This window comes from Triturus cristatus, chromosome 10, assembly GCF_964204655.1.
Source record: "Triturus cristatus chromosome 10, aTriCri1.1, whole genome shotgun sequence".
NCBI lineage: Eukaryota > Metazoa > Chordata > Amphibia > Caudata > Salamandridae > Triturus > Triturus cristatus.
This window is the reverse complement of record NC_140593.1, coordinates 745,379,472-745,406,628: the sequence shown is the minus strand read 5'-3', so window position 1 is coordinate 745,406,628 and position 27,157 is coordinate 745,379,472. Positions and strand designations below refer to the sequence as shown.

At 49.3% G+C, this 27,157-nt stretch overlaps 1 protein-coding gene across 1 annotated transcript in view; it reads left to right on the top strand.

Annotated features, from left to right (window-relative positions):
- LOC146789944 (uncharacterized) overlaps positions 1-27,157 on the top strand; it is a 1,358,907-nt gene that overhangs the window by 1,228,609 nt on the left and 103,141 nt on the right. Inside the window, exon 14 of the mRNA XM_085628244.1 lies at positions 8,470-8,626. Coding sequence (XP_085484370.1) covers positions 8,470-8,626 — 157 coding nt within the window. The remainder of the gene's footprint in view (positions 1-8,469; positions 8,627-27,157) is intronic.

Genomic DNA, 27,157 nt, shown 5'->3' with positions numbered 1-27,157 from the left:
CGCCTCAAAGCTTTTTTTCAATCCTTTATGGGTTTTACTGCAAGTTACTTCGAACCATTATTTAATTTTTGACTGATATTTGGCTGGGGATCTTGTCAGAGAATTTTGAATATAATTAGCTAACACTCCAAATGCAGCTAAGGCAGCTTTCCCATCTGCTTTTCATCCAGTCTAGTAGCTACTAAACTGGCATGGGGCGTAATTAAATCCGTGACCAGCCTCTCGGTATCCACACCCTCCCATTTCAGGGCAATCCGACTTTGCCATCCCACACTTATCCCCTGTGTGAGTAAATCTGGTTAGAACCCCGTTTTCTGAAATTAAAATAAGATCAATAGTACTACAGCAGCCATTCCGAAAAAAGGCTGATGGTGCTGTGACCAGTAAGGGGAGGACATCATTAATAAATATTTTTGTTTTTCTTCCTATAAGATCCTGTTCACTGCCTCCCCATAAGTGCTATGAAGTGTTCTAAACCGTTGCCGCCGTTTTTTGTCAAAATACAAACCTCTTTAGCATCAGAGGTACATGTTGTGATATTTAAGTCTCCCATCCAAATTATAAAAATCTTTGTCCCTTATCTTAAGGCAACCCTTCAACTCTTTCTTGAGTTTCAAAACAAAATTAGCACTAGAGGAGGAGAAAATGTTATTACGATAAGTAATTAAAACAAGTTAATAACTAATCGCCTTTAAAATCATACCCAAGCAATTGATAATACAGAACATCAAGAATATTCTTGTAAACATTCCCAAAAAACGTAATCGTAATGAAAATCGCTACCCCCCCACCCCCCCACCCCCCTTCCCCCAGCGCTTACTGGCTGGAGAACAGAAGGAGGAATAACCATCTAAGTAAAAAGGATCAGTCGCCCAGGTTTCTTGTAAGCATACAAAGGAATAGTTTCTAATACAATTGACCCAATCCGGATGATCCAGTTTTCTCTTGATCTCTGCTATGTTACAGCACAGCATCGTAATGCTATTATCCTCCCTACCGGTCTCTGTGGTGCAGAGAAAAGTACAATCCTCCAAACCTGTTTCCCTCCTTGCATCCTCATGCAAATTTGTAATCAAGAGATCTGCTCACCCGGGACTCTCTGGGGTGGGAGCGAAAATATAGAAACACTATTTGTGAAGCAAGCTTTACGCTACACCTCTGTTCACCAACCCTTTGGCAACCTGACGATTCAGGTACACCTTCTCTTCCATGGTGCCAGGGCAATAAAAGTTGCCTAGAGGAACCGTCACAATTCCATTGGTGTGTGATGATTTGGGTGCCAAAAGAGACAGTGCTGTTCTGCATAAGAGGTTAACCAGAAATAAACAATCACATTTTCGAGGACAGGATTTGGGGCGCCTCCTTATCCAGGGAACACACCTTACCATGCCAATGTCCTCCACCAGGGATTTGAACTTTCCAACTCTTGGGCTCAAGCAGTGTCGCACTTTAAGTAACTCACGCCATCACTCCTTCTGACCTGACCTAACCTAGAACGTGGCTCCCCTTTCAAGATGATCACCAACAGAGTTGCTTAAGGAGGCAAATCAAGGAAAAGTCTTCCATTTTCTGGATTAGCTAAACTATTTATTCTTAAATTACCATTCGCGTGTTGGCCCTCCCACACATTTTCAGTTGGAACTACTGTACGTTGACCAACCTCCGGTGATGAGCATCACCCCGACTCTACTGAAATTGGCAAAAACTCCTTTCCCGCTTTTGACTCTTGCTAGAGGCATTGTTCCGAGATCCTGTGTTCACTTGGGCAAGCCCTCTCCTCTCAAAATTAAATTGTTTGCAAAGGATTGTTTAACCAAATCGTGATTGATATTAATAGAGGCCTCCAGAGACTCCATTCTTTTGAACACTTCCTCGAATGAGGCTTTAATTAAAAAAAATCCATTGCCCATAAATTCCTGCAACTGTTTTTTAAAAGCAGCAACATCCTCTCCGTTTAGGTTAAGACTAGCTGTTACATTTTCATTATCTTGATTTGAGTAGTATTCGCAGAAGTGCTCCGTTTAATCTGGGGAGCTCTGGGACAAACGACCCCAGTGCTCTATCCGGGGATTGCCTGCCCCCTAGCCATTGTGGGAACCACTGGAGTTGTGCCGCCAAGTAATAGGACTCAAACTCCGGTACTGCCAGTCCTCCATTGTCAGATGGGTGCTGTAGTTAGACTAGTGCTACTCGTCTGCGGCCTGGCCCCAAAGGAACGGCGTCACCAAGGAGTCAAGCTCCCTAAAGAATGCTCTGGGAATCCATATCGGCAGTACTGTGAAGAAGTATAATAATCTGGAAGGGATACTATTTTAAGTAGGGTCACTCTGCCCGCTACAGAGAGCGGGAGTGACCCCCAAAATTCAGCACAGGCTCATAAGGATCTTATAGCATGCTCTACATTACCATCCAGCAAGCTCTGTCTGTAGTGGTAAATCTTTACCCCCCATAATGGTAAGCAGTTAGGCTTCCAACAAAGGTCACCCAGCTCTCCCTGCAGGGGAGCATTGACCTCTAAAGGAAAGAGCTGTGACCTCTCCCAATTCACTGTTAAGCCAGGCCAGACCCGGAACTCTCTAAGCAGAGCCCTAGCACCCTCTAGGTCCCTTGTTGTGTCCTTGATAAATACGAAGAGATTGTCAACATCCAGAGCGATTTGGTGCTGGTGATTGCCAATCTGGATGCCCCTGTATCTGTCCCCCTCCCGTGCCAAACAGGTGAACGGCTCCATTGCCAAGGCAAACAGAAAGGGAGACCGTGAACTCCCTTGTCAGGACCCTTGGCCTACTTTATAGCACTTGGAGATGGTCAGGCCTGTTCGAACCGTGGTTGTGGCTCTGCATATAGCAGTTTAGTTCATGCCAAGAAACGGTGCGCCAGGTTCCTCTTGGTCATCACCTCATGGAGGGATCTCCATTCTAGGCTATCAAAAGCCTTTTCTATATCAGTCACAAAGGCTGCTGCTCTGCTATAGTCATAGGTCTCAGATTCGAAAATGGAGAGCAGCCGTCTGATATTCAACACTGTATTTCTACCTTGTATAAATCCCTGCTTGGTTAAGGTGTACTAACTTGGACATGAGTGGGAGCAATCTAGCGGCTAGTATTGTACTTAGAATTTTATAATCGAGGTGGAGCATTGACTGTGGTTGATAAGATCGACAGTCTTTCTCAGGCTTCCCCGGTTTCTTCAGTGGGATCACAAGCGCCTCCCACGTGGTGTCCGGTAAGCAGCCTCTGTTGCGCTTCGGAAGTTCTCCTGCCTTTGGGCCAGGTCGGTAGCATACGTCATATAAAACTCAATCGGAAGACCGTCCGACCCCAGTGTTTTTCTGCACGCCAAACATTTTATTGCCACTTGGATCTCCTGCACTGTGATCGTGCTTCCCAGTTCTTCAGCAGCATTAGTTAGGGCTATGAGCGGTTGTGGTGTTAAATGTGCACTCAATTCTTCATCTTCCACTAATGGGGAAGACAGTGACCCATCATTATCCTCAAAGTATTGTCTGAGGCTGGTCCCAATTTCTTCTCGGAATACAGGATCCTCCAGTGCCTCTGGCTTCAGCTTCCAGGATGGAATACATGGTGTGGGCCGCTCCCATCGTAGTTGTAGTTGTAATAGGACCACATTGTGATCGGAGATGTTAAACTGTGACTGCGATGTTGATTTATCTTTCCCTCTAGTAACCTATACAGCTCTATTGCTTACTTGGTCTGGGGTAAACAGGCTGTAACACACAGAGATGCTAATTCAATGGGCAATGACGCATAAGTTACACAAGGGTTGTCTACCCTTGAAGACAGTGCAAGAGATGATTTTTCTACGAGACCACCCCTAAGCATATTGTGACATTGTATTATGCTTCTTATATTGTACAGAATCCTCATGTTTTACCATTCCATGTAGAACGTGAGTCTTAAGAATGATGTTGTTAATTCTATCTCTGTCAGTTGAATCTAAGCAATTGATGGTTGAGGTGAATAAACCCAGCGTACCTGGTACTTTGTGTGCTCCTGTGTCTTTTTCTCTCATAGAAGATACCACATTTTATTGGCGACGATCGTGGACATCAGTTTCCTTCATCGCCTCAATATCCAGCGTACTCTGCCCTTATCTCCTTATGATCGTAAAGATAAGAATCAAACTCCTCCAGCGGCAGCTCAATTTGAAAAGAAGAGAAGGTTAATCTTCTCCAGCGGCAGCTTGTTCGCGCTTAAGAGGTGGATTTTACTACACGGTGAGGAGATTAGAGGGGGAGGGGCAGGTGACGGCCCTGATCTGCGGTTCAGTGACATCATCGTTGCGTTTCGTGCACGGTGGATGTCTAATGCGTGAACGCTCCCCTACACGTCTGCGGTTTGCGGTCCACAGAGAATTACGTCTGCGGTCCAGACACGTCAGACACTTGCAGCGATGTTTAAAGTGTGAGCGCTCTTCTGCATGTCTGTGGTTTGCGGTCCACTGTGAATCTCGTCTGCGTTTCAAACATGTCAGACGTTCGCGCTAATACATGTACGTACAAGCGCCATCTTTAAAGTTGAGTTTCAGTCAAAAAATGTCCATCTCTCTCGTCTGGTTCATTTCTCATGATATTAAACATCTTAAAAAGAGCTTGATCTGGCAAGTTTACAGCAGTGATAACAGCATGTCATAAAGAGATCTGGAGCAAGCAAAGGAAAAGAATTTAGGAATCAACATCTAATTTGAGGTAATTCAAAGGTCACAAGGTTCAGATTTTGTTTTAGTTTTTGAATATTTTTGCTAACTTATAAAGCTAACTTTGGGATGGCTGCACCAAAAGATGTCGTGTTTGGTGTCAAACGCCTTGGAATCATACCCCCACACCAGTAACTGGTGTGGGAGTATGATCCCACACTTCTAGAGGGATAGACATGTACCTACTGTGGAAACACGGTAGAATCCGGAAAGAGCCCTGGCATCACAAAATGGATGCCACCAGCACAGACACTGGGCTGCCCTCCTGCTGCTGACCGAAACTCGCAGTGGAGGAGGCCCAACAATAGGCATCCTGTCACAGGGAGGTGTCACCACCTTCCAGACAGGATTTAGTGTATTGGGGCTGGGTGGGTGCACTCCTAGAGTGCTTTGAAGTCCTGCACTGGGGGAGCAGTAGGCTCCTCTGTGCATATGCCAGCTCAAACCGGTTCAGGGGCTACCAGCCCCTGCTCTGGTGCGAAGCTGGACAAAGGGAAGTGGGTGTAACCACCCACTACCCTGACCCTCCTAGAGGAGTGGTCATAGAGCTAGTCCCTCCCTTTCCTTTAGTATAAGATAGGGAAACCTTGCCATTGCAAACTAGATATCCCTGGACGACGCTTTGAAGAAGAATCCTGGACCTTCGACGTTCCACTACCTTTGGAAGACTGAAGAATCTCCCTTGGAGTCAAGGAGTGACTCCCCTGCTTGGCAGGCACCAAAACTTTGAATCAACGGTCGCAAACGTTCTCGCTCCCGCCGGAGTCCGAAGTTCCTGCAGCCCCAGAAGTGGATTTCCTGACTTCTCGACGGCCATTGTGAGTCCCCAGCAAACCTGAGGCGAGTGGACCCCACGAGTGATGAGGAACAGCAATACCCGGGTATTGTCGAGTGCAGCCCCTTCCAGACGTTCTACGAACTTGTGCATTGGACAACGTGTGGTGCAAGCCTCCAGCAGGATTTCCCTCGAAAATCAGAGGCCTACCTCGTCCCGAGTGACCGTGGGCTCCTGTGAAGCGAATCCTCATGAGGCGTCTTCGCGATCCCTTGCCGGCTGGCTTGTGGGTCCTCTGAAGACTTTTCAACCGAACCAAAGGGCTCCCCTGGTTGCTCCAGGCCGCCCTGACTTACCCTCGCTGGGTGAGTCCCTCAGACCTTGCTGGTCTGCACCGCTGACTTTCTTCACATTCCACAAGACTTGCTGTTGCCAAGGCTTGTTGGCTCCAATCCGGTTGCCGACACCGCAGTAAGCTGCAGACTTTGTGGGACACTCCGAATCCAGCTCCTGGTCGTAGTCGACGCCTCCTAGACCTCGTGGCTGAAGAGTCAAGACACCCGTGATCACCTGAAATCACCCGACGACTATGGGCATCCATCTTCCCGGGCCCGGGTCACTGGCAAGTGACTTTGAACACTGTCTCCTCTGCTTTCAGGTCTTCTTTCTTCTGAATCCAGCCTTGGATTCCACCGGACACTTCTCCTGTCTTCACAAGCAGCAAGTCTTCTTTGGCTCCCATTGAAAACGACGCCGCGACCCGACACCAAAAGACACCTATGCACCCGGCTTCCCTGGGTGAGGTAACTCGTGCACTCCGGTGCTCCTGTGTGTGTTGGCTCTCGAACTACTTGCCCTGTAAGTGACTTGCTTGTAGACTTTCCTGAAGTACCCTAAAACTTTAAAATTCCAACCGCGACTTGCTCCTGTAACGCCCTGAACGTCTCGGGATCGTTTAACAGACACGATAATGAGGACGCAACCACTTGTGAAGGGTTAGTTATTTAATGAAGGCAAAAATAATACAAAGAACAAACAAAAGTTATAGTCACTGGAATCCTCCAGGCTAAGTACGTTACCAGCCCACCGCACGGATGGTCCTAACCGTCCTCTGCATATACGCCGATCCCGGCGTATGCCAACAGAGGGCAGAAATGAAATGGCCGACAATGCCAATCGGTAGGCTGTGAGGGGCACGAAGAGTGTTGGGGAGAATCGAGGAGTCAGGGAAACACCCAGCCGGGGTCTCTACCTGAAGGGAGCAGCCGCTCAACCTCTTCCTCAGACTGCACCGGGACGCGGAGTCACCTCCTGGTGATGCGTCACCGATACCCCAATCAAAAAGCAAGAAGACTGAACCGAGAGCAGCCGCTCGATCGATCCTGTGGACTTCCGAGTCTGTAACGCGGCAAACACCTCCTGGTGTGCGTTACAGCTGGCAGTCCCTGTATCTCTGGTCTGGCTGGGAGTTACGACTCCAACCAGCAAAAGCGCCACTGCGCTTTGACTCAGCCGAGTCAAAAAGCGAAGCTCAATGGTTGACCGGTAGAGCTTCCGGGTCCTTCACAGGTGACGATGGGGCAAGACACGGCCCAGGGAGTAACGACTCGACCTACCTCCATTCTTGCCTTACTGGAGCACCACTCCGGAACACTGCTCTTCACGAAGCAGGTACGTCGGTGTAAACACAATATCCGACAGCGTTGTACCTCCCGGTTCCTCCCTTTATAGGGTGTGTTTTCCTTGAGTTATGTAACAGCTCTCCTGTTTACATAAGGGCGTGTTTTCCTTGAGTTATGTAACAGCTCTCCTGTTTACATAAGGGCGTGTTTTCCTTGAGTTATGTAACAGCTCTCCTGTTTACATAAGGGCGTGTTTTCCTTGAGTTATGTAACAGCTCTCCTGTTTACCTAACCTCTCAACCGCTAAGCATCCTGGGAGATGTAGTCCGTTTTCGCTGGTTACCGTTTTCTTCCCCTCGCATGACAGGAATTCTTGACAGCTCCATTGAAGTCTATTGGGACCCGCGGCTGTGTTCTCACACTGCATGCGTCTCCCGTGGGTCCTTTACTTATCTGCCTTGAGTGGATTAGTGAGGCCCTAGCGCTTCTGAAGACTTTAGGCCTTCTCCCTTCTCAAGTCGTTCTTCTTGTACCTCTTTTTTAGTATATGGTCTGGTACGCCCCTAGTGCCCCAGCCATTTAAGTGCTTAATTTGTTGTGAAACATTGATTTGTGCATATGTTCCTGACTTCTAATCTCATAAAGAGATTAGTAGAGTGTGTCTAGAAATAAATACATATATATTTTATATATATACATGTGTGGTGTCCTTTCGTTTGGTAATTCAAGAGATTGTAAGGTAAAACAAGCTGCTTTACATTCCTCAGAGACTTAGCCTGAAGGCTGCTCTCCACAGCTACCACTAGGATAGCTTTCTTTAAAAGGTTGTCTTAAACCTATCTACCATAAGAGTCGAATTGGACTGGTGCAAGGTGGCCACTTTAACTAGTGACCAGCATATGCCAGGCCAACTTCTCACACAGTTGTATTCCTAAGCAGAGAATAGAATGTAGGGAGTCCTGACATAGGCAGAGGATTGTGATAATCCTGCTCAGGTGCAAAGCATCCTGCGAGACATTGCCAAAGGTAAATTATGCTAGTAGCCTTGAATATAGGCAGGAAATGCTGATAAATGTGATCATGAACAGATTATGTTTGATGTCATGATCATGGGCATAGCACACTGCAAGTCATTCTCCTTGGCATGGGCAGAGCATGATCATGGGAAGATGGTTACTGCTCTTTTGGTTTTGGTGGAATCTTTCCAGAGGTGAGCAGCATATTTGTTAGTTCTCGTCAGACTTGCTGTTGACTGACCTAGGACCTTTTGTTCCCTATCCACCCCAATACTTCTGAGCTGCATAGAGTTTGCGAACAATTGGTCCTGAATGTGATGTCTTGTTGTTTCAATTTCAGGGTTGAAGTTAGCGCATTTGGTACTTCCGAGCAGACACACCGTCACAGACACTGGGCTGTTTTTTCTCTGCAGTCTGCAGGGGCTGCTGGAGCTGGACCTGACAGATTACAGTCGGATCAGTGATGAGGGAGTGAAGCACTTGGCCCACCTCAAAAGGTTAGTTCACATATAGGGGTTGTGATGTGGGTCCTCAGGGATTAAATTGGGGAAGTTGAACACTGCATGTTTTTCTGATGGATATTTCTAACTGCCAATTTCTTCACCATGTGAATCTTCCCTGACTCAAGACTGGATCCAGAAAAGTCCCTACAACAGCGCTTGCATTCCTGCAGATGGTTCCATGGCCTCTGTCACAACTCCGTTCTGCCTTTGGACATAGAAATATAGAGATGCATATAGATGCCACTCCTGCACGCTGATGCCACTTCCCTTTCTTCCTCACCTTTGACATGGAACTGGGGCCACCTTCTTTTTGGCTATTCTACCAAGTTTTTCAAACTTCTACAGACCGTGTGCAGGGATGTCTCACCCCCAACCGACAGGGTTTTAGTCATGCCTCATGTGTCACAAGTAGATGTCCATTATGGATTTGCACAACATCTGCCTTTTGTATTTTGCAACTAAACACAAGTCTACGTCATGCAACAAATGTTCCCTGGTGTACCCGAAGGCATTAGGGAACAGGAAGCCAAATTCCTAGTACCTTTTGCCATTTTCAGTTAAGTCCAGGACAAAGTCAAAAGACAAATTGAAAAGAAGAATAAGAAGTTCAAGCAAGGTTCTTCACTTGCTCTGCGCTCCTCCTCCTGGGGGAAATCTCACAGTCTGTACTCGAAGTGGCCGAATCCCGCTTCAATGCCTGACTCTGACCCAGTTCTGGAGCCGAAGTGTCCCAAATTTACAGGGTCAATATCAACTCTGCAATATATCGTGGCCTTCAGGGAGGCCACACTGCAACTATTAAAGATGGTTAGATATCCATATGGAACTTTCATGGGCCCAAAGGATCTTCCACCAGCTGATTCTCCCCACATAACTACTGACATCGGTTAGCATCAAACAGCTTGGATCTGGTATCTGGACCAGGCCTCAACTTCCTTTTTACAGGTGTCGGTGGTTGTTCCCTGACTGGGGTTGGTCCAAGCTATGAAGGCATTGCTTCTGTACTTTGCTTTGATGGCAGATCTGGAGAAGATGTTTGCTAGGGTACCCCCTTTGTCACGCTATATGATTACCATGGTACAACCTCAGGTTGTGGGTGACTCTCCTCCTGTCACCTCCATTTCCTCGTAGGCAGTATTTCAGGAGGATGGTATTTATGTTCACTTCACCGGAAAGTTTACACACCAATTATTAACAAAGGATGAATTGATCCCTTTGGCATATGTCAATTGTAATGACCGGCACCCCAGATAAAATCCATGCAAATTACTGTGGTCACTAATAGTATAGATACATTTACACTGATTTATATATGGCAGCAATCCTTATAACCATATTAGTAACATTTTATTTTAGTGTTGACTGTACAGTGCAAGAAGGGTGATTAGGTGAAAAGATTTTAAGTGTAACCGGTGAATGGAAGGCTGAAACGAACTATTGGCAGGGAATGTCCTGTGAGTTGACATGTCATTAGAAACAGTCCTGGATTCGCCCTTAAGGTCCTCAACAGGAGAAAGTTCCTCTTTTGTGAAAAAAAACAGAGCTGCAAAGGTGTTGGATCTACAGTTGCCCACTGAGGCTAACATTTTGTCGAGGTCTTGCAGATTGGGACTTTGTTCTTAGAGCTCTTACTTCAATTTAACAAAGCCTTGACTGAGCTCTTCATGGCAGCCTAGTCCAGACCTTGCTCACCATCTCCAGTGTGTGACCCCCTCGCAGGGCAGCACATGCTTCAGCCAGATGGTCAAGTCTTTTTGACACAGCATCTGTAGAAACGTGTAGTTCAAGTAATTTTATTCTGAACACATTTCCCACTTTGCAGAGTTCCCAAGAAACTCCACTGGCAAGAAATTTCTTTCCTCTGCTACTCTTGCTCATCAATCCTTCAATGATTTTTGCTGCTTTGGTCGCCATACCACCCCCCCCGACTGCTGGAGGATTTCCGGAAATCCGTAGTTCAAGCTGTAGAGGTCTTCCATGACTCAGCTGGGCATATTTTAAGATCTGGCCTGGACACGACAAACGTTGTTATCCGGGATATGGGCTTTAGTGTCCTAATCCAAGGCCACTGTTGGATGTGCCTCCCTTGGTTTTCATGGCGCTGTCCAAGCTTTTCTTAAGGACATGCCCTTCTTTGGGGGCAGGCTGTTTTATCTAAAGGGGGATAAGCACTTCAGAGCTTCTAGAAAAGCTGGGCTGCAGTTTGTTCTCTCGGGCATCTTTCCAATTTCCCCTGCTCCCATTTCCATCAGCTATATCGGATGTTTCTGGGATATACAAGGGTCTTGCTTGCCGCCAGAGGCACCTGTCCAACAACCACTTGAGTCCTTTAGTGGCTCTAAGGACAGGGGTGATCAGTAAGGGACGACACCATCATCAGGTGCATCAATATTTCTCCTCTTCGCATGCTGCAGGTACCACCAAGCTGAATTCATTTCCCCTCAAGCTACTGTTTGAGCCCGTTGATTGCCATGGGCACAATTGAGGTGGTGCCCATAGCAGAGTGAGGTAAGAGGTGGTACCTTTCTGAGGTGGTGCCCAAGAAAGATGAGGCTCTCTGGCCGATCGTAGACATCAGGCTCTTTAACACCTTCCTCGGGAATTAGAAGTTCAAAATGATGACATTTGTCTGAGTTCTGTTGGCCTAGGACCCCCAAAGGACTGGATAGTATCCTTGGAGTTGCAGGACACGTACTTTCATGTGCCGGTCCTGCAGTCCAACAGGTGGGCCTCTGCTTTGTGGTGGGATCTAAACTTTGGAATCTGAACTTTTCCAGTTTACCGTCCTGCTCTCAGCCCCTTTTGTGTTTGTAAAGCTTATGTTGGTAGTTGCAACCCATCATCTGAGTTCACATACACACATATCTCAATGACTTGACTCTTGAAGTCGGGCCCACCTCAGCAAGCCACAAACAGGCAAAAAACAATTTTGGTTCTGTCCACTATGAATTGATTAGCAAGCTAAAATCCTATCTTCAGCATTTGCAAAAGATTGCCTTCATAGGGGCTTTTGTTTACACAGTGGCTTTAGACCTTTCCACCACTGCAGAGAGTCAGGGACATTGAGGCTATGATCCCAATGTTTTGGGAGTGAGCTCTTGTTTCAGCCCTGATGATTCTGAGGCTTCTTAGACCACTGGCCTCGTGCCTTCTATAGCAGCTTAAAGCCAAATGGCACATGCGATCTCTTCAGTGAACCCTTTGGCTTCAGTGGCCCCAGCATTGGGGGTGGGATTACTTTTGTACTGTGGTGGTGGATGAAGGATGCCCTATTGATGTGCGGTAGACCATGCTCCTTGCCCCAGCCAGAGCTTACAATGGTGAAAGACTCATCATCTTTGGCATAGGGGGGCAATCTGTACGGCATTGAGGTGAGGGATCTCTGGTCACCAATGGAGCTATGCCATCTAATGAATCTTTCGGAGTTTGAGCTCTCTGGCAGGCCTCAAAGCTTTTCTGCCATTAATCAAGGGCAGGTCTGCCCAAGTCTTGACGAACAACACAACTGCCAAGTGCTACTGCAATAAGGAGGGCGTAGCTGGGTCCCGAGCCCTTTGCATAGATATTCTGAGGCTTTGGTGGTTCCTGGAACTTCATAGGATATCACTGATAGTCAGTCGTTTGGGAGGTTCTGTCAATATCAAGGCGGATTACCTTACTAGGTGTCATCTAGCCTATCACGAGTAAAGTCTGCATCAAAAATGTGCATACAGAATTTTTGCACAGTGGGTCACCCTCAGTAGATAAGTTTGCTACCTCCAATACTGAACGCCCAACCTTTTCCGCCCTGAAGGTCCTACGTCGAGGATTCCTAGGAAACATGTTCTGTCTTTGTGGCTTGGCCTCCTATACGCTTTTACTCCTTTGTGGCTATCAGTTGGGTCCTAAAAAAAAGTCAGGGCAGCTCCAGGCTCAGCTCATTCTGATAGCCCGACATGTGGCTCAGAGAGACTAGTTTTGAAAGCTACTGAGTCTCAGCAAATGCCCTTTGCTTTGACTGCCTCTACGTGAGAACCTGCTGTCCCAGCAGCAGTGCAGAGTCCTACCTCCGATCCGACTGATGTCGGTGGCGGACCTTCACCTTGTATGCCATTGGTTCCTTGAGCACGATCTGAACACCTGCTCCGATTGCCACGCAATGAACCTGAAGGCCTTGCAGGAGTGATCCCTCAAGCTCCTGGCAGCTCGACGGGCGACGATCTTGATCCCGGTCAAGAAGAAGGTCCCAGGAGCGGTCGCAGGGCCAGAAATCTTCGTTGCACTCGGGTAAGTCCCATCAGGAGAAAAGCAATACGTCGAAGAGGTCTTCGACTTCACCTCGTCTGTGAGCCGATGAGAAAGGGTATGTCGACATTTGAGGCATGGCTCCACAGTTGAGCCAGCACCTGGGTCGGCTCCCCGCTTCCCGAGTTCTTGAGAGCCGGTGCGACCCTCCCTCAGCTTTAAGGGTTTTGTGAAGTCATGCACCTCATATTTGAGCAGTCCTCTCCCGCCAGTGCACCTTCAGGCCATATGGGAGGGGCCTCTGGTGGATTTACGCCATCAGCTCCAGTGAGGCCTCTTTGTTCCACGGATCGATCTGGACCAGTGCTAGTCATGCCATCTCAACCTTCCCCAATGCCGATGCTCTTAGCGCCACCATCCCCATTCTGATCCCCTACCCTGACACGAAGTCGGATGGGCGTCACCGACACCGACTGGAGCCATGCAGTCCAGGCCGGAGCGTGAGCCCTATTCATATGCTAGGACTCAGTGCGGAGTGGGAGTGGTTGCTGGACCCTGATGAATACCAACCCTTTGACCCTAATGTGGACTGGTGTGAGGATGTGGCAGAAGCCAGCGGACTGGACACTTCTCCACATACTGGCATGCTTTTTCCCTCTACCGTGGCTATGGAGGAGGGAGCAGCTTAGGTCCTGAACCTTAATCTGCCCTCCAACGTCTTGACGGAGTGTCAGCCTCAGAACCGCTTTTCCCATTTAATGAAGCCCCTACTGATGTCCTGCTTGGAACCTGGTCCAAGGCTAGAAAAGGGCAAGGACCATCAGAACAGGACAATCACCCGTCGCCTCCGTCCTCCTCCAGGGGAGCTAAACTTCCTCTCGGAACAACCTACCCCAGAGAGCTTGATGGTACAAGCCTCCACTTTCCATTGCACTTTCCCTTACGCACCCCCAGATAGTGAATACATGAGGCAGGACACCTTAGGAAAGAAGATGTTTTCTTCCACTAAGCCTGGCGCTACAGTTGATGAACACCGCGTGCCGTTTGGGCCACTACTCACATTCTGTGGGACACTGTTGTGCAGGTGCTGCAGGGGGTCCTGGAGGAGGCCCGGGCTGTCCTCCCCCAGGCTGTTGCTGACTGGAGAGATGCAGCCAAATTCACTATACTTTGTGGACTGGATACCACCATCTCGCTGGCTGAAGACAACTGGCTTTTCTGAGGATGTCCAAGCATCGCTTATGGACATGTCCTTTGATGGATCCTGTCTCTTTGGAGACAATGTGTATTCATCGCTGGAGCGCTTTACGGACAGCAGGTCTACGGCTAGATCTTTGGGCCCCGAAAGGGGCCTCTAGACATGTCTGAACCCACCCAGCCACCACGGCGCACAAGCTTCCCAGCCTCTGCGTGGCTGAGGATGTGGTATCTACACACTTCATGGGTCGGGCAGCCAGAGCAGTCAGGCAGCCAGAGCTCGGGCCCACCCTCCCCCACCCCTTCACCCTTCACCCCGGCAGCCGCAGCCTCCAAGTCCTCCAAAGTCAGCCCCCTTATCATCCAGTGGGAAGCACAGAGTTTGGTATCCCGAGCTGTTGAGCATGGCCATTGGTCCTCCGATAAAACCGCCCCTTCGGGGATCTTCTGTTGCAGCAGCAGGGGAGGGTTCTCCATCCGAACCTGTCAACAGTCTGTCTCCTTATGGGGAGATTGAGATATGACAATTTACAGCGTGTGATCTTCCTCCCAAAGTCTGCAATGATATTCTGGCAGCCAGGGGTCCCTCCACCAAAAAGACATGCATCTGCCATTGGGGCAAGTTTTTGACATGGTGTGCAGAAATGCAGGTTGGCCCTCTCTCAGCTCCTCTTTCTCAGGTTCTTTTCTTTATTCTTTCCCTTGCCCAGCAGGGCTCTGCTCTGAGCACCTTAAAGGGTGATCATTCTACTATCTCAGCCTTTTCGCAGTTGCCTGCCCAGCCATCCCTCTTCACATTCCCCTATTGTAAACAGGTTCTTGAAAGGTTTACAATATATGTTTCCACCTTCTCCCTTTATCATGCCTCAGTAGTACCTTAATCTCGTCCTTGCATTCCTGATGTGCACTACCTTTGAGTCCTTGCACAACTGTCCTCTCAGGCTTCTTACCATCAACACTTCCTTCCTGGTGGCAGTAACATTTATCCAGAGGGTCAGTGAGCTTCATGCTTTGACATCCAAGCCTCCATACCTGAACATCTACCTAGACAAGCTAGTTTTATGGACTAGTGCTTTCTTTCTGCCGAAAGTTGTCACTCTCTTTCATGTTGGTCAGTCATCACTCTGCCTACTTTCTACGCTCCTCCACATTCCTCTAAGTAAGTAAAGCAACTTACCAGCCTGGACTCGAAAAAGAGCATTGTCGTTCTACCATGACCACACAACTCTTCATTGGGTATGTTGAAGTGAATACGGGAAAGATTGTGCATAAACAGACCATCTCCCAATGGATTGTGATCTGCATTAAAATCTGCTACACATTGGCCAAAAAGAAACCCCCGGTAAGTTTGCGTGCTCATTCGACAAGAGCCAAGTCTGCGACCACTGCGTTAGCACTCGGAGTCCCAGTCATGGACATCTGTCAGGCAGCAACTTGGGCTTTCTTGCACACATTCATAAAACCCTACTTCCTGGACAGTCAAGTCTGTCGGGATGGGCACTTTGCCCATTCGGTCCTGCAGGATTTTTGGTGTGAAGTGTTTCGCAGACCCACCTCCAGGGAGTTATTGCTTGGGTATCTATTCTAAGTCGAGGAATCAGCAGCGAAACATCTCTATCAGACGGACAAGACTTAGTTTCTGTAATGCATTGTCTGATAGTCTCTATATAGCCACAGATTCCATACCGATCCACCCATTCTCCCCGCTCTGCAAACTGATTTCTAGGGAAAGGGCTTTCCCTTTTCAGGGCCCTAGTTTTTAACACCAGTTGTCCATGTTCTTCGGGACTCTGAGTTCCTAGCTTGGTAAGTCGTCAAAAGTAACTGACATCAGCGCGCTGGGGTGGCGCCTCTATAGGTAGCATGCATGTTAATTTCACAGCTGCCGTCGATGACATGTGGAGCCGATCCACGCCGCCTACCGACCCCCAAGGGTACTGCTCAACGGAAATTTTCCGGATCCAGTCCGACACCTGAGAATAATTCTAGAGTAAAGAATCCACAGCTAGATGGAATCTTTACGAGTTAAGGCCATACCAAAGGTAAGTAATTTGTCCTTCACTCATTGTTGAGATTCTCAGTTTGTAAGATCCGCTCCACGTCTGAAGCTGCGGTAAATACTTTTTAGAAAATTTACTTCACCGTTCAAGGATAACACCTATATTCAACTTTGTGTTGTCGTGTCTGGAGCAGGGCAGAGTTGTGATGGAGGCCAGTGGCACTACTTGCTGGCGTTCAGGAGCTGTTCCAAAGAATTTTCAGGATCCTGTCTGACATCTGCGGAGATTCACTAGCTGAAGATGAGTATCCACCAGAAAGAGTGTTACTGAAGTTAAAGAATTTGTATTTTCTGAACCTCTCTTGACAAAGCAGGATCTGTACTTTGCCAGATAATTATTTTTTTCCAGAAGTGTTTAACCTGCCACACAATAGCAGAACAGATTTTTGTTTTTCATCATGTGGTGATCTGAAACACCAAAACATTGTATCTCATGATGATAGTGTTGATGTATGTGGTGGTCTCACAAAAGTGTTTAAATATTAATAGTAGGTTTAAAAGCTCATGAAGTGGCTTTGCTATTCAAAACTGTTTCCTTAGGCATACAGCCTCATGTAGCTAGAAAACTGCACTGTCACAGTAAGGAAACCAAGGAGATCCACAGCGCCCTAATACAGAACACAGCCAGTAGGCAGGGAAACGTGTGTTTGCTCCCACCAAGCTTTAGCATCTTTTAATCTCTTGCCAAATGAGAGCAAACACAAAGTCTGCTCCTAGTGGATAGGAGCTTTAAAAATGCTCCTCCTGGCTGGGAACAGAGTTGTGATCTGTGTCCCTCCCCTCACTGATGCGGGCAGGGAAACAGGTCAACAGATTACTCCCGCCCGGAGGGAGCAGCATAAATAGCTGCTTCCGCCGGGCAGGAGTAATGCCAGCTGCTGCAGCATGCGGGGAGCCGGCTGGGGTCGCAGGTGTCCTCATGGTCTCCCTGTGTCCCCCATTGTCTGCTTAGTGCGTGCCGTGGGCACTTATCTATTTAAAAACAGGGCCCGGGAAGGGCTGCTGTGCAGCCCCCCACCCATTTACAAAATAAACTGCTCTGGGTATGGGGGTCCCGAGGGCTTAATAAGGCTCAGGGTGGGAGGCTGCATGACCCCCCCCTCCTTCTCCAGTATTTAATCTTTCATAGATTCGCATGCTTTGTATCTTCCCTATCGTCATGGTGGGAGTCTCACAGTAAAAGAATAACCATAGCAGTAAAAGAAAACTGCATAGAAAACCCATATATAGTTTGGTTACATATCACCATTATTATATGGTCCAAACACCAACCAATCAGCTGCCAGCCCTGAGATCACAATCCCCAGCAGAGCCACCATACCTCAAATTTCTAACCGTCTTCGTGTGAGAAGGAGTCTCCCTGAGCTCTGCTCAGCTCTTGTTACTTGGTGAACTTTTGACCCTCCTATAGTTCTTGGATTGAGGTATTGTTTTTCCTCTTTTACTTCTGAAAGCTCTAAAAAGAGGCTTTTCAGATCTTGCAAATCTTGTGGGAAGGCCAGATTATACTCTGAGGACCCTCACAAGGAATGCCTGTACTGCCTTCACCCTAAGCACGTCCCTAAGGAGTGCAAGTACTGTCACACCTTCTCAGCAAAACCTTAAAAGACCGAGAAGCGCGATTATTATTATGGCTTCAAAAGAAGACGACTGCCTCAGACTCTGACTCTGAGGGGGGATCTAAAGGACATAAGTGGGAGTTGTCTGAGGAGAAAGTTGAGGTGAAGAAACAGAAGCCAAAGGTCAAAGACTCATCGTCGTCTTTGCCTCATACACCTCTCAAAAAGTCTTCTGACGAAAGAGTTCCGTTGTTGCTCCCGTCGACGAAGATCAAGGTGTCTTCAGTCTCGACGCCGACGAAGACATCGACGACCTCCGCGACGACTACATCGTCGACGACGACCGTCTCGATGATGACCGCATCGTCGGTATCATCGACGACGAAAATAGCGTCGACGATGACACCGTCGACGATACCAGAGACACTGTCGACGATACAGTCGACGGCGAATGTGCAAACCTCATCGACGACGACTTTCAAATCTCCAATGACAAGATCCGTCACAATAAAAAGATTCCCACCGTCGACGGGCTCCTCGACGGACAAGAAAACAGCAGAATTTACGGCTTGGACAAAGATCTCGCCGCTTCCACCTTCCACACTACTGGATTTACAGGAGTCAGAAGATGAAGGACCTTACGGAGTAGCTTATAGTCCTTCGCAACTCCAAATTAAAAGTCAGGAGACAGATGATGAGGACATTCAGGAGGTTCAGGAAGAACTGTCATTTAAGGTTCGGCCAGTTCAAGGATCCAAAAGGTACGAATCATTCCAGGAAGCCTATGAATATGATGAGGAGGAGGAGGACGATAATATCAGGGAAGACGCAATATCTATGCCTATTTCCCTAGTCTCTGACTTGAGACATATGATCAACGACTATTATCGGCGTTTCCCAGATGCCAATACTCCTGCCACTAACACCACAAGTGTACCACAGCAGCCGGTTCAGACTCCAGTAGTGCAACCTCCACCTCAGGTGCAAACGGTGCATACCCCTAAGGTAATAACAATTAGGGATGACTTTGCGGAAAGTGAACCAGAGGATCAGCCAGAGGAAAGAGAGTTAATATAAGACGACCCTGGAGTCGATGAGTGGGATCAATATATCATTCCTTTGCCGGGTCCAGCGCCACCTCCGGCAAACTCACCACCGGAAGACATTGGTGGTTTCCATGATCTATTGGAGAAAGCTTCCAAAAGATTAGAGCTTCCTAGCCGGTGAAGGAAAATGAATGCTTTCTATACGATTTTAAAGAAACTTCCAGAAAATCGTTAAGGATAATTCCAATTATTGATCACATATGGAATGAAGGGCTGAAGATTATGCAAAATCCTGCCTCGGTTGCAGTATCATTTCCCAGGATCGATAAGAAGTATCGTGCCCCGAAACATCTCCAGCATGCCTGATCTGTCACCCTCAACCCGAATCAGTAGTGATGCAAGCAGCACAAAGACGCTCCAAGAACCCGATCTCTACATTTTCGTCTCCTCCTGACAAAGAGGGAAAAAGATGGATGGCTCGGGGAAGCGTTTTGCAGTTTTGGCAGCGGCCTCTATCAAAGCTACAAATGCATTGGTGCTGATCAGTCGTTACAACCAACCTATGTGGTCGGACATTGCTCCACTTCTAGCTCATCTTTCGGACAACAAGAAGGAAAAGGCAACTGTAATTCTGCAAGATGGAGCTAGGGCTGCTTCCGAGTCCATCGACATAGCCATGGACATTTCGTCTATTGGATTTAGGCAAATGACTGGAGCGATATCGCTTCGACGACAGGGGTGGCTGAAGGCTACATCTTTCAGGCCCGAAGTGCAGACAAAAATAGTGGATATGCCTTTTGATGGCGAGAACCTTTTCGGAAAGCATATTGATGAGGCATTACAAGGAATAAAAGCAGACATGGATACTGCAAAAGCCTTAGGCTCTCTGCAGCAAGGACATTTTCAAACTTTTTGTGGAAGAGGATCAAGAGGTCGGTTCAATCAGAGATCTTCCTTTCAACCTAACAGGTATCAACTTTATCAACAGGGATACCGTCAATACAGTAGTAATCAGCAATTTTGCTCCTCTAACACCTCTTATCAGCAGCAGTCTGGGAGAAAGCCTGCCACGAGAGGATGGGCACAGGGCTCCAATAGGTGACAGTGACGATTTTCAGGCGCCGTCTGCCGTGTCATGCCCCAATCAGATCTATTACCTCTCTCGCTATTTGCATCAGTGGCTGTCAATAACATCAGACAGATGGGTGATGGACATTATACATCATGGTCACACCCTAGAGTTTATACAAAAACCTCCAGCACAACCTCCCATTCACAGAAACCAGAATCATATCTCTGCTCTCAAGGTGGAAGTCTTGGCCCTCATCGTGAAAGGAGCTATAGAGGAGGTTTCATCTCTTCAGCTAGGGAAAGGATTCTACTCTAATTTTTTCCTTGTGCGCAAGAAACAGTCCTCCAAATGGAGGCAGATAATGGATCCGAGAGGCCTGACCGAATATATCAAAAAGACTTTGTTTCGTATGCTGTTGCTGCAAGAGATTCTCCTAATGTTACACAGAGGAGATTACATGGCATCGTTAGATCTCTTAGATGCCTATTTTCACATACCAATTCACATCAAACACAGGTAGTATCTACGATTCACAGTGACGTGGCGCCACTACCAATTCAAGGTGTTACCCTTCGGCCAAGGATATTCACAAAATGCATGGTGCCGGTCGGGGCGCATTTGAGACAGGAAGGCCACCAGATATATCTGTATCTGGACGACTGGCTTATAAAAGGGGCATCGTTCTAGGAAGCACAACAAGCCCTAGCAAGCTGCGTGGTTTTATTCCAGAAATTAGGATTGCGAATCAACATGGAGAAGTCTTCCCTGGTACCAGCGCAGTCGCTCCAGTTCCTAGGAGCCGAATTACAGACTCAGGAGGCAAAAGCGTACCCCTCGAAGGAGCGTATGCAAAAGATAATAGAACTGAGAGCACGATTAAAACCAAAAAGGTTCGCTTCAGTGAGTATCTACAAGTCATTGCTGGGAATGATATCTTCTTGCATTCCATTAGTCCCCAATTGTCGACTTTGCATGCGGCCGCTGCAAGAACTACTCGACAAACAATGGGTTCAAGCTCAAGGATCCTTCGAGGATTGTATTACAATCAACCCTCAGATCAGAAAAGCTCGGTCATGGTGGGGCATCAGGGGCAACTTATCACAAGGTCTGCTGTTCAAACTCCAATCTCCAAGCTATGTAATGACAACAGATGCCTTGTTAAACGGATGGGGAGCGCATCTTCAGGAACTGGAAATGCAGGGTCATTGGTCAATGTAGGAAGCTCAATTGCACATCAACATGCTCGAGTTAAGAGCAGTGTTCCTGGGACTGCAAGCCTTACTACCCAGAATTTGAAATTCACCTGTTTTAGTCAAGACAGACAGTACGACATCAATGTTTTACTTACTGAAACAAGGGGGCACAAAGTCAAACAATATCTCAGCGCAAGCCCAAGAGATTTGGAACTGGATGCTACAGCACAACATTTCCCTACAGGTACAGCATTTCCCTGGAGTACAAAACATGAGAGCAGACCGTCTAAGCAGATTGGCTTAAATCTGTCACGAATGGGAGCTAAATCAAACCCAGCTATTGAGGATATTCAGGCTATGGGGTACACCAACTCTGGACTTATTTGCAAATCAGCACAACAAGAAATGCAAACATTTTGCAAGCCGATTCCCTCAGAAGGGCTCGTGGGGAAATCCACTACACATTCGTTGGACGGGGATGTTTGCATACGCATTTCCCCCGTTTCCTCTCATTCCAAGGATACTACGGAAAATGAGAGCGGAACCGTGCCATCTGATCTTAGTAGACCCAGCTTGGCCGAGACAGTTCTGGTTCTCAGAACTCCTTCAGCTGTCGGTAACTCCCAGAGTACAGTTTCCATTGATACAAGACCTAATCTCTATGAGAGGGGCAAGTTCTTCATCAGCAACTAACCTCTCTGAACGTGTCAGCCTGGATCCTCATGAGCACGAATTTTAGTCCTTAGACATCCCTCAGGATTGCAAGGATATATTAGCAAACTCTCGAGCACTATCTACCTATAAAACTTATACAGCAAAATGGAAAAGATTTTGCCATTGGTGTTCTGATCAACATCTGCATCCTTTTCACTCCTCGCTGGTGCAAATTCTACCATAACGTTAGTATGGGCACTATTCAGGAACTGGAGATGTATGCAAACGACACTGGGGAAAAGTTAATTTTTTGGGATTGTTCACCTTCTGTTTAAGTTGTCAGGGATTTATGCAGCAGGTACTTTAGCTTGTTGAGTTAAGAAATATGAAGTATCCTGAATATGAAAACCATGCAAGCTAATATAAAAACCGTCCCTGGTTATAATTACGGAACCATTCTTCTACTTTACCTCCACATTTATAGTATTCTAAAGTTATGTTACTGACCATAGGTGAATGCGGGGATTAACTTTCATAGAACTGAGAGGTAATGTAAGGATTTAAAGCTCTCCAGTGCAATGATTAGTCGGGAAATTAGGAACACAAACGTATTGTACTATATGCTAATTTGCGCATTGTACATACTGTAACATGATGCCAAAGTGTACTATATGTCAGTGTTTTGTTCCACTGATTCTTATTCTCTGGTGTGTGTGTTATATAGTGCTGCATTCACATTGCTCTCTTTGACTGTGTTTATTTCCTGGGTTTCCACATTTAGTGCTGTGTTCCTGTGCTTGCCAAATTCTGCTTTGCACGTTTAACCCATATTACTATATTGATCTCACGGTTGCACACATTATGGTGTTGTCACCTTTTTAATAACTGTTTTGCTGTGTTGTCCTGCTGCTTGCTGGGCTACAGGAGGGACCGCCACTTTGCTAACTACTTTGCTTTGTTGGCCTGCTGTTTGTTGCCGCTGACCAGGGTGGTGAGAAGGACTGAACCTGTTCTCTACAGCCTTTAGCAACCTAAGTAACTCCAAGCACTTGCTGGCTTGCCTCCTGTTCAGGAAATCTCACTGCCATCAAAGATTTCAGTCGCACAAAAGACCGCTGCTAGGCTCTGCTAATCCGGAGTCTGACTCTGCCTGACTTTCCCCTCAACCAGTCCTGGGCCTTCGCAGGGTGTTGGCAGCCACTTTCAAATATCCACACGCATCAGCGCGGTGCACCGATCAAGAACCACCATGTCTCCCTGCTCGAGCGCAGACCATTGCTTTTGTCAATTTCACTGAAGCCGCAGCAACTGAAGGCAGACCAGCATGACCCAGCACACTGCATGCATCAAGGAAAGATAGGGGTCTGCCCTCCGTGACTCCAATCACAGCATCATATCCAGCAAAGGAAGACTCCAGCAATGCGGGTCCCGTCCAGAGGCTGACAGCACCACTGCAATCCATCGAGAAAGGCATTGTGCACTTTGGGACTTTTGAGGTCCCTGCCACCCACCTGCGCACTTGCGAGCGGCCCTGAACGGAGTGAGTAGATCAGTCTCCCACAAACTTGACATTGTATTTTTTTTTTTTTTTTTTGAAATCTGTTTTTATTGTTTTAAAGAATACAATAACATTCTTTGGCAAGTGACACAGTAGGCGAGCATAGATGTAATAGCATAAGCAGGGGAGCACCCCGCTACAGAACCCCCAACCACTGCGTCAGGACTTGCAATCAGTCTTGTGCACGAGCACCGCCCTCAGTGGAGCCAACCACAGTTTCTTTGACAGTCTCGTAGTAGTCTCACCAGGAGTAACAACGTTAACCGTACCTCAGCTGGGTTCCGTGGCTATGCGCGGGTGCTACCCGCCTCGTTCAGATAGTGAAGAACAGACAAAATACCCGCCAGGCCTAAAGATTATACAGAACAAAACCTTAACGATGGCAGCATAAACTGTACATGCAGTCCCAATACCCCCCCAGCTGTCGTCTAGTCCCCCCGCCCCTCCCCACCCCCCCCCCCAGGAATCCCCATGTGTGTGTGTGCGTGCGCCCCGGCTGTGGTCAGCACTATGCAAGTGTGGGCGTCGCGGCTCCAAGAGAGGCAGGAATTAGCCGGGGTATGTCAGCACGGCAGGGGGGCATCCCCCGATCCACCCCCACCTGCGTCAGCGCCGTCGGCCGCCCCCCGCAGCCCCGCATCGCCCTCCGCACCCAGGTGGCGGAGCTTCCCCAGCAGCTGCCTCCAGTGGTCCGCCATGGGTTCCCTCCGCAGGCCCAGTGTTTCCTCCCTCTGGATGGCGGTCCCCTCAGCCCCGGCCCATGCCTGAAACGAGGCGATCCAAGCCTGCACGCGCGGCGGGTCCTGCGCTTTCCATCGTTTCGTGATGAGTCGTGCCGCTACCACCAGCCCTAGGTCAATGAACCGCGACGTCACCTTATCCTTGCGCGGTCGTTTAAAGTGGTGCAATATGTGTTCGGGCCAGTCGAACGGGATGCTGCGACCCACACTCTCTAGTAGCAGCCCACTGACCGATCTCCAGTAAACACCTAACCGTGGGCAGCTCCACAGCATGTGCAGGAAACCCGCCCCCGGCTCACCACACCTAGGGCACACTGCGTCTGTGCGGTGAAAGTACCGATTGATTAACTCCGGCGTGAGGTAAGCTCTGTGCACAATAAATACCTGGATTTGGCGGAATCGCAGGTTTCGGGGTATGCGCACCGGGCCTTTGAGTATCCTTTCCCACTCCTTGTCCTCTAGCGGTCTACCCAGATCTAGATCCCACTTAGCGCGAAGGCGGTCCAGGCTGACGGACGACAGCTCCCTCAGTGAGGCTGCGAACCAGCGTATCAAGTGCCCTCCTCTCCCCATAACATGCAAGTATTGCATGGTCAGATGTAGGGCGGGTTCCGAGGTCATATCTCCCCACTGGGCAGTCATGCTCGCCATCAGTGAGCGGTGTGTCAGAAACCCCCCGGGCGGGAGCCCGTCCTCCGATACCAGACGGACGCGGACCGTGGGCCGCCGGTATAACAGGTCGACCATCTGCAGGAATTCCCGGTCCAGCCCATATCGCAGCAGCACCTCGGCTAAATAACCCCACTCTAGGCTGTCAAACGCCTTCTCTAAGTCCAAGATAAGGCACCCCGCCCTGGGCCAACTGTGCACTGCCTCAGTTGCTACCATGAAATATCGCCGGATGTTCAGGGACGTTGACCGTGCCGGGACAAAGCCTTTTTGGTCAGTGTGCACCAGGTGGGGGACCACCGGCGCCAGCCGCTCCGCCAGCACTTTGGCAAGGATTTTGTAATCCACATTCAGCATCGCTAAGGGTCGGTAGGAGCCTAGCTCCGTGTGGTCCCTGTCGGGCTTGGGTAGAGAGACCAGGAACGCCTCCCGCATAGAAGGAGGGAGCGACCCAATCTCCAGTGCTGTGTTATAGAGCTCTCTCAGCAGCGGCGCCAGGGACTCGCGGTACGCTTTGTAATATTCCGCGGGCAGGCCGTCCGGCCCCGGCGTCTTCCCAGATGCCATCGATTGGATCGCCCCCCCTATTTCCTCCAGAGAGAGAGGTCCGGCGAGGTCCCCATTTTGCGCCGCCGTGACCTCAGGGAGCTGGATAGAGGCCAGAAAGTCCCCAAGAAGGTGCGGGGGACCAGTTCCCTTCGCTGTGTACAGCTGCCTGTAGTGGGCGGCGAAGGCCTGGTGTATTTCATGCTGTGTGTGGACTAGCGTGCCATCCGCTCTGCGGATCGAACCGATAGGAGCACGCCGGTCCTCCTGACGTATGAGCCAGGCCAGGAGGCGGCCCGCCCTATCCGCCCCAGCATGCGTCCTGGCCGTGTGCGCGGCATAGTTGTGGCACCGGAGTCGCTCCAGAAGGTCCGCGTGCCGTTCCCGAAGGTCTGCCAGGGTGTGTGAGTGCCGACCCCCTCCCTCTCCCTCCCTCTCATGCCGCAGGAGGTCATTCTCCAGGCGCGTCAGAGAGTCCGAGAGGCCCCTACGTATGTTCCAGGTAGCCCCCAGACAGTGGCCGCGTATGGTCGCCTTATGGGCTTCCCACTCCACCAGTGTATCGCTCGCAGTCCCTTCATTCGCTTCGAAATATGCCAGAATGGCCGTGCCAAGGGAAGACCTAAATTCCGGATCCTCGAGCGCGCTCGGCTGGAGTCGCCAGGTGGGCACCGGCTGCCGCTCCACCGCCCAGCTAAGCTGGAGCCACAAGGGGTTATGGTCGGAGTGCGTTCGGCCCAGGTATTCGGAGCGGACTATGAGTGGAAGTAGCGACTGCGAGCCCACCAACCTGTCCAGCCGGACGTGGAGATCGTGCACCGCCGAATAGTAAGAGTATATCTTGTCTCTCGGGTGGAGGGTGCGCCATAGGTCCTGTAGCGCCCAATGCGCAAGCCAGTCCCCCAGCGCCCTAGCGTTAGACTCCACCACCGCAGCACGCAGCGGGGGGAAGGATCTGTCCAGTTGGACATCTAGCACCATGTTGAAGTCCCCTCCCAGTAGCCAGGGGAGCCCCGTATAAGGGTGCAGGACTTGTGTCAGGCGTTCCAGGAAAGACGACTGATCCACATTGGGCGCGTATATCGACCCCAGCAATATCTCCTGCCCATTCAATCTTCCCCGCACCAGCGTGTACCTGCCCTCGCCGTCCACCACCGTCTCCTCGCATCGGAAGGGGACCCCTGCTCGCACCCAAATCAGTGTGCCGCGCGCGTGCGCCGAATAGATGGTACCAAATGTGTGCCCCCTCCACCGCCTGGAAAGCCTGTCCAGTTCTAGCCGGGACATATGCGTCTCCTGCAGGAGAGCGATCCCGACAGAATGGCGTTGTAAGTAGGAGAAGATGGAGTAGCGCTTGGACGGTGTGTGCATACCCCGTATGTTCCAGGTCACCACGTTAGTGTGCGCCATCGTGAAGGTGGGAAAACCAGCCGGGCCGGAGGCAGAGCGTCTGTACCCGGGGAGGGGGAGGACGAGGGGCCAGCTACCCAACCCAGGGGAGTATATAACTGCGCTGCCATGTGAACAGTGTATCTGCCGTGAACAATAGAACAAAGAGGGGCGTATTCCCAACGGGGCATCCGTCCAAACATCTAAGAAACTAATTAACTATGCAATGCGTCAGTACAGTGTCTGATGGGGTACGCGCGAGAGTGTCAACTAGCTGGCGCAATGTCCCCCCACCCCAATCGTCTCTAAGGGAAGGGAAAAGCAGCAGCATATCTTAGCATGAAACTGTCGCGCTGCCCGGGCTCTAGTACGCGGTAATAGGACCCCCCACTAGACCATTCAGTGGCGCGCGCCACGGGTGGGCCCTCCTGTGCTACCAGACGCCCCCCACGCTAAGCCTGCGCCCCCCACGGGAGGACTCCCCCACCCTCAAGTCCCCGTCTCTCCTCCAGTCACCCAGTTGCAGGCCAATCGCACGGGCTTACCCACCCCGCAAGGCCCCCACCTCAGTGCGGTGTAGCAGTGTCCCATCACGCAATCAAATCAGCAGTCTGTGGGG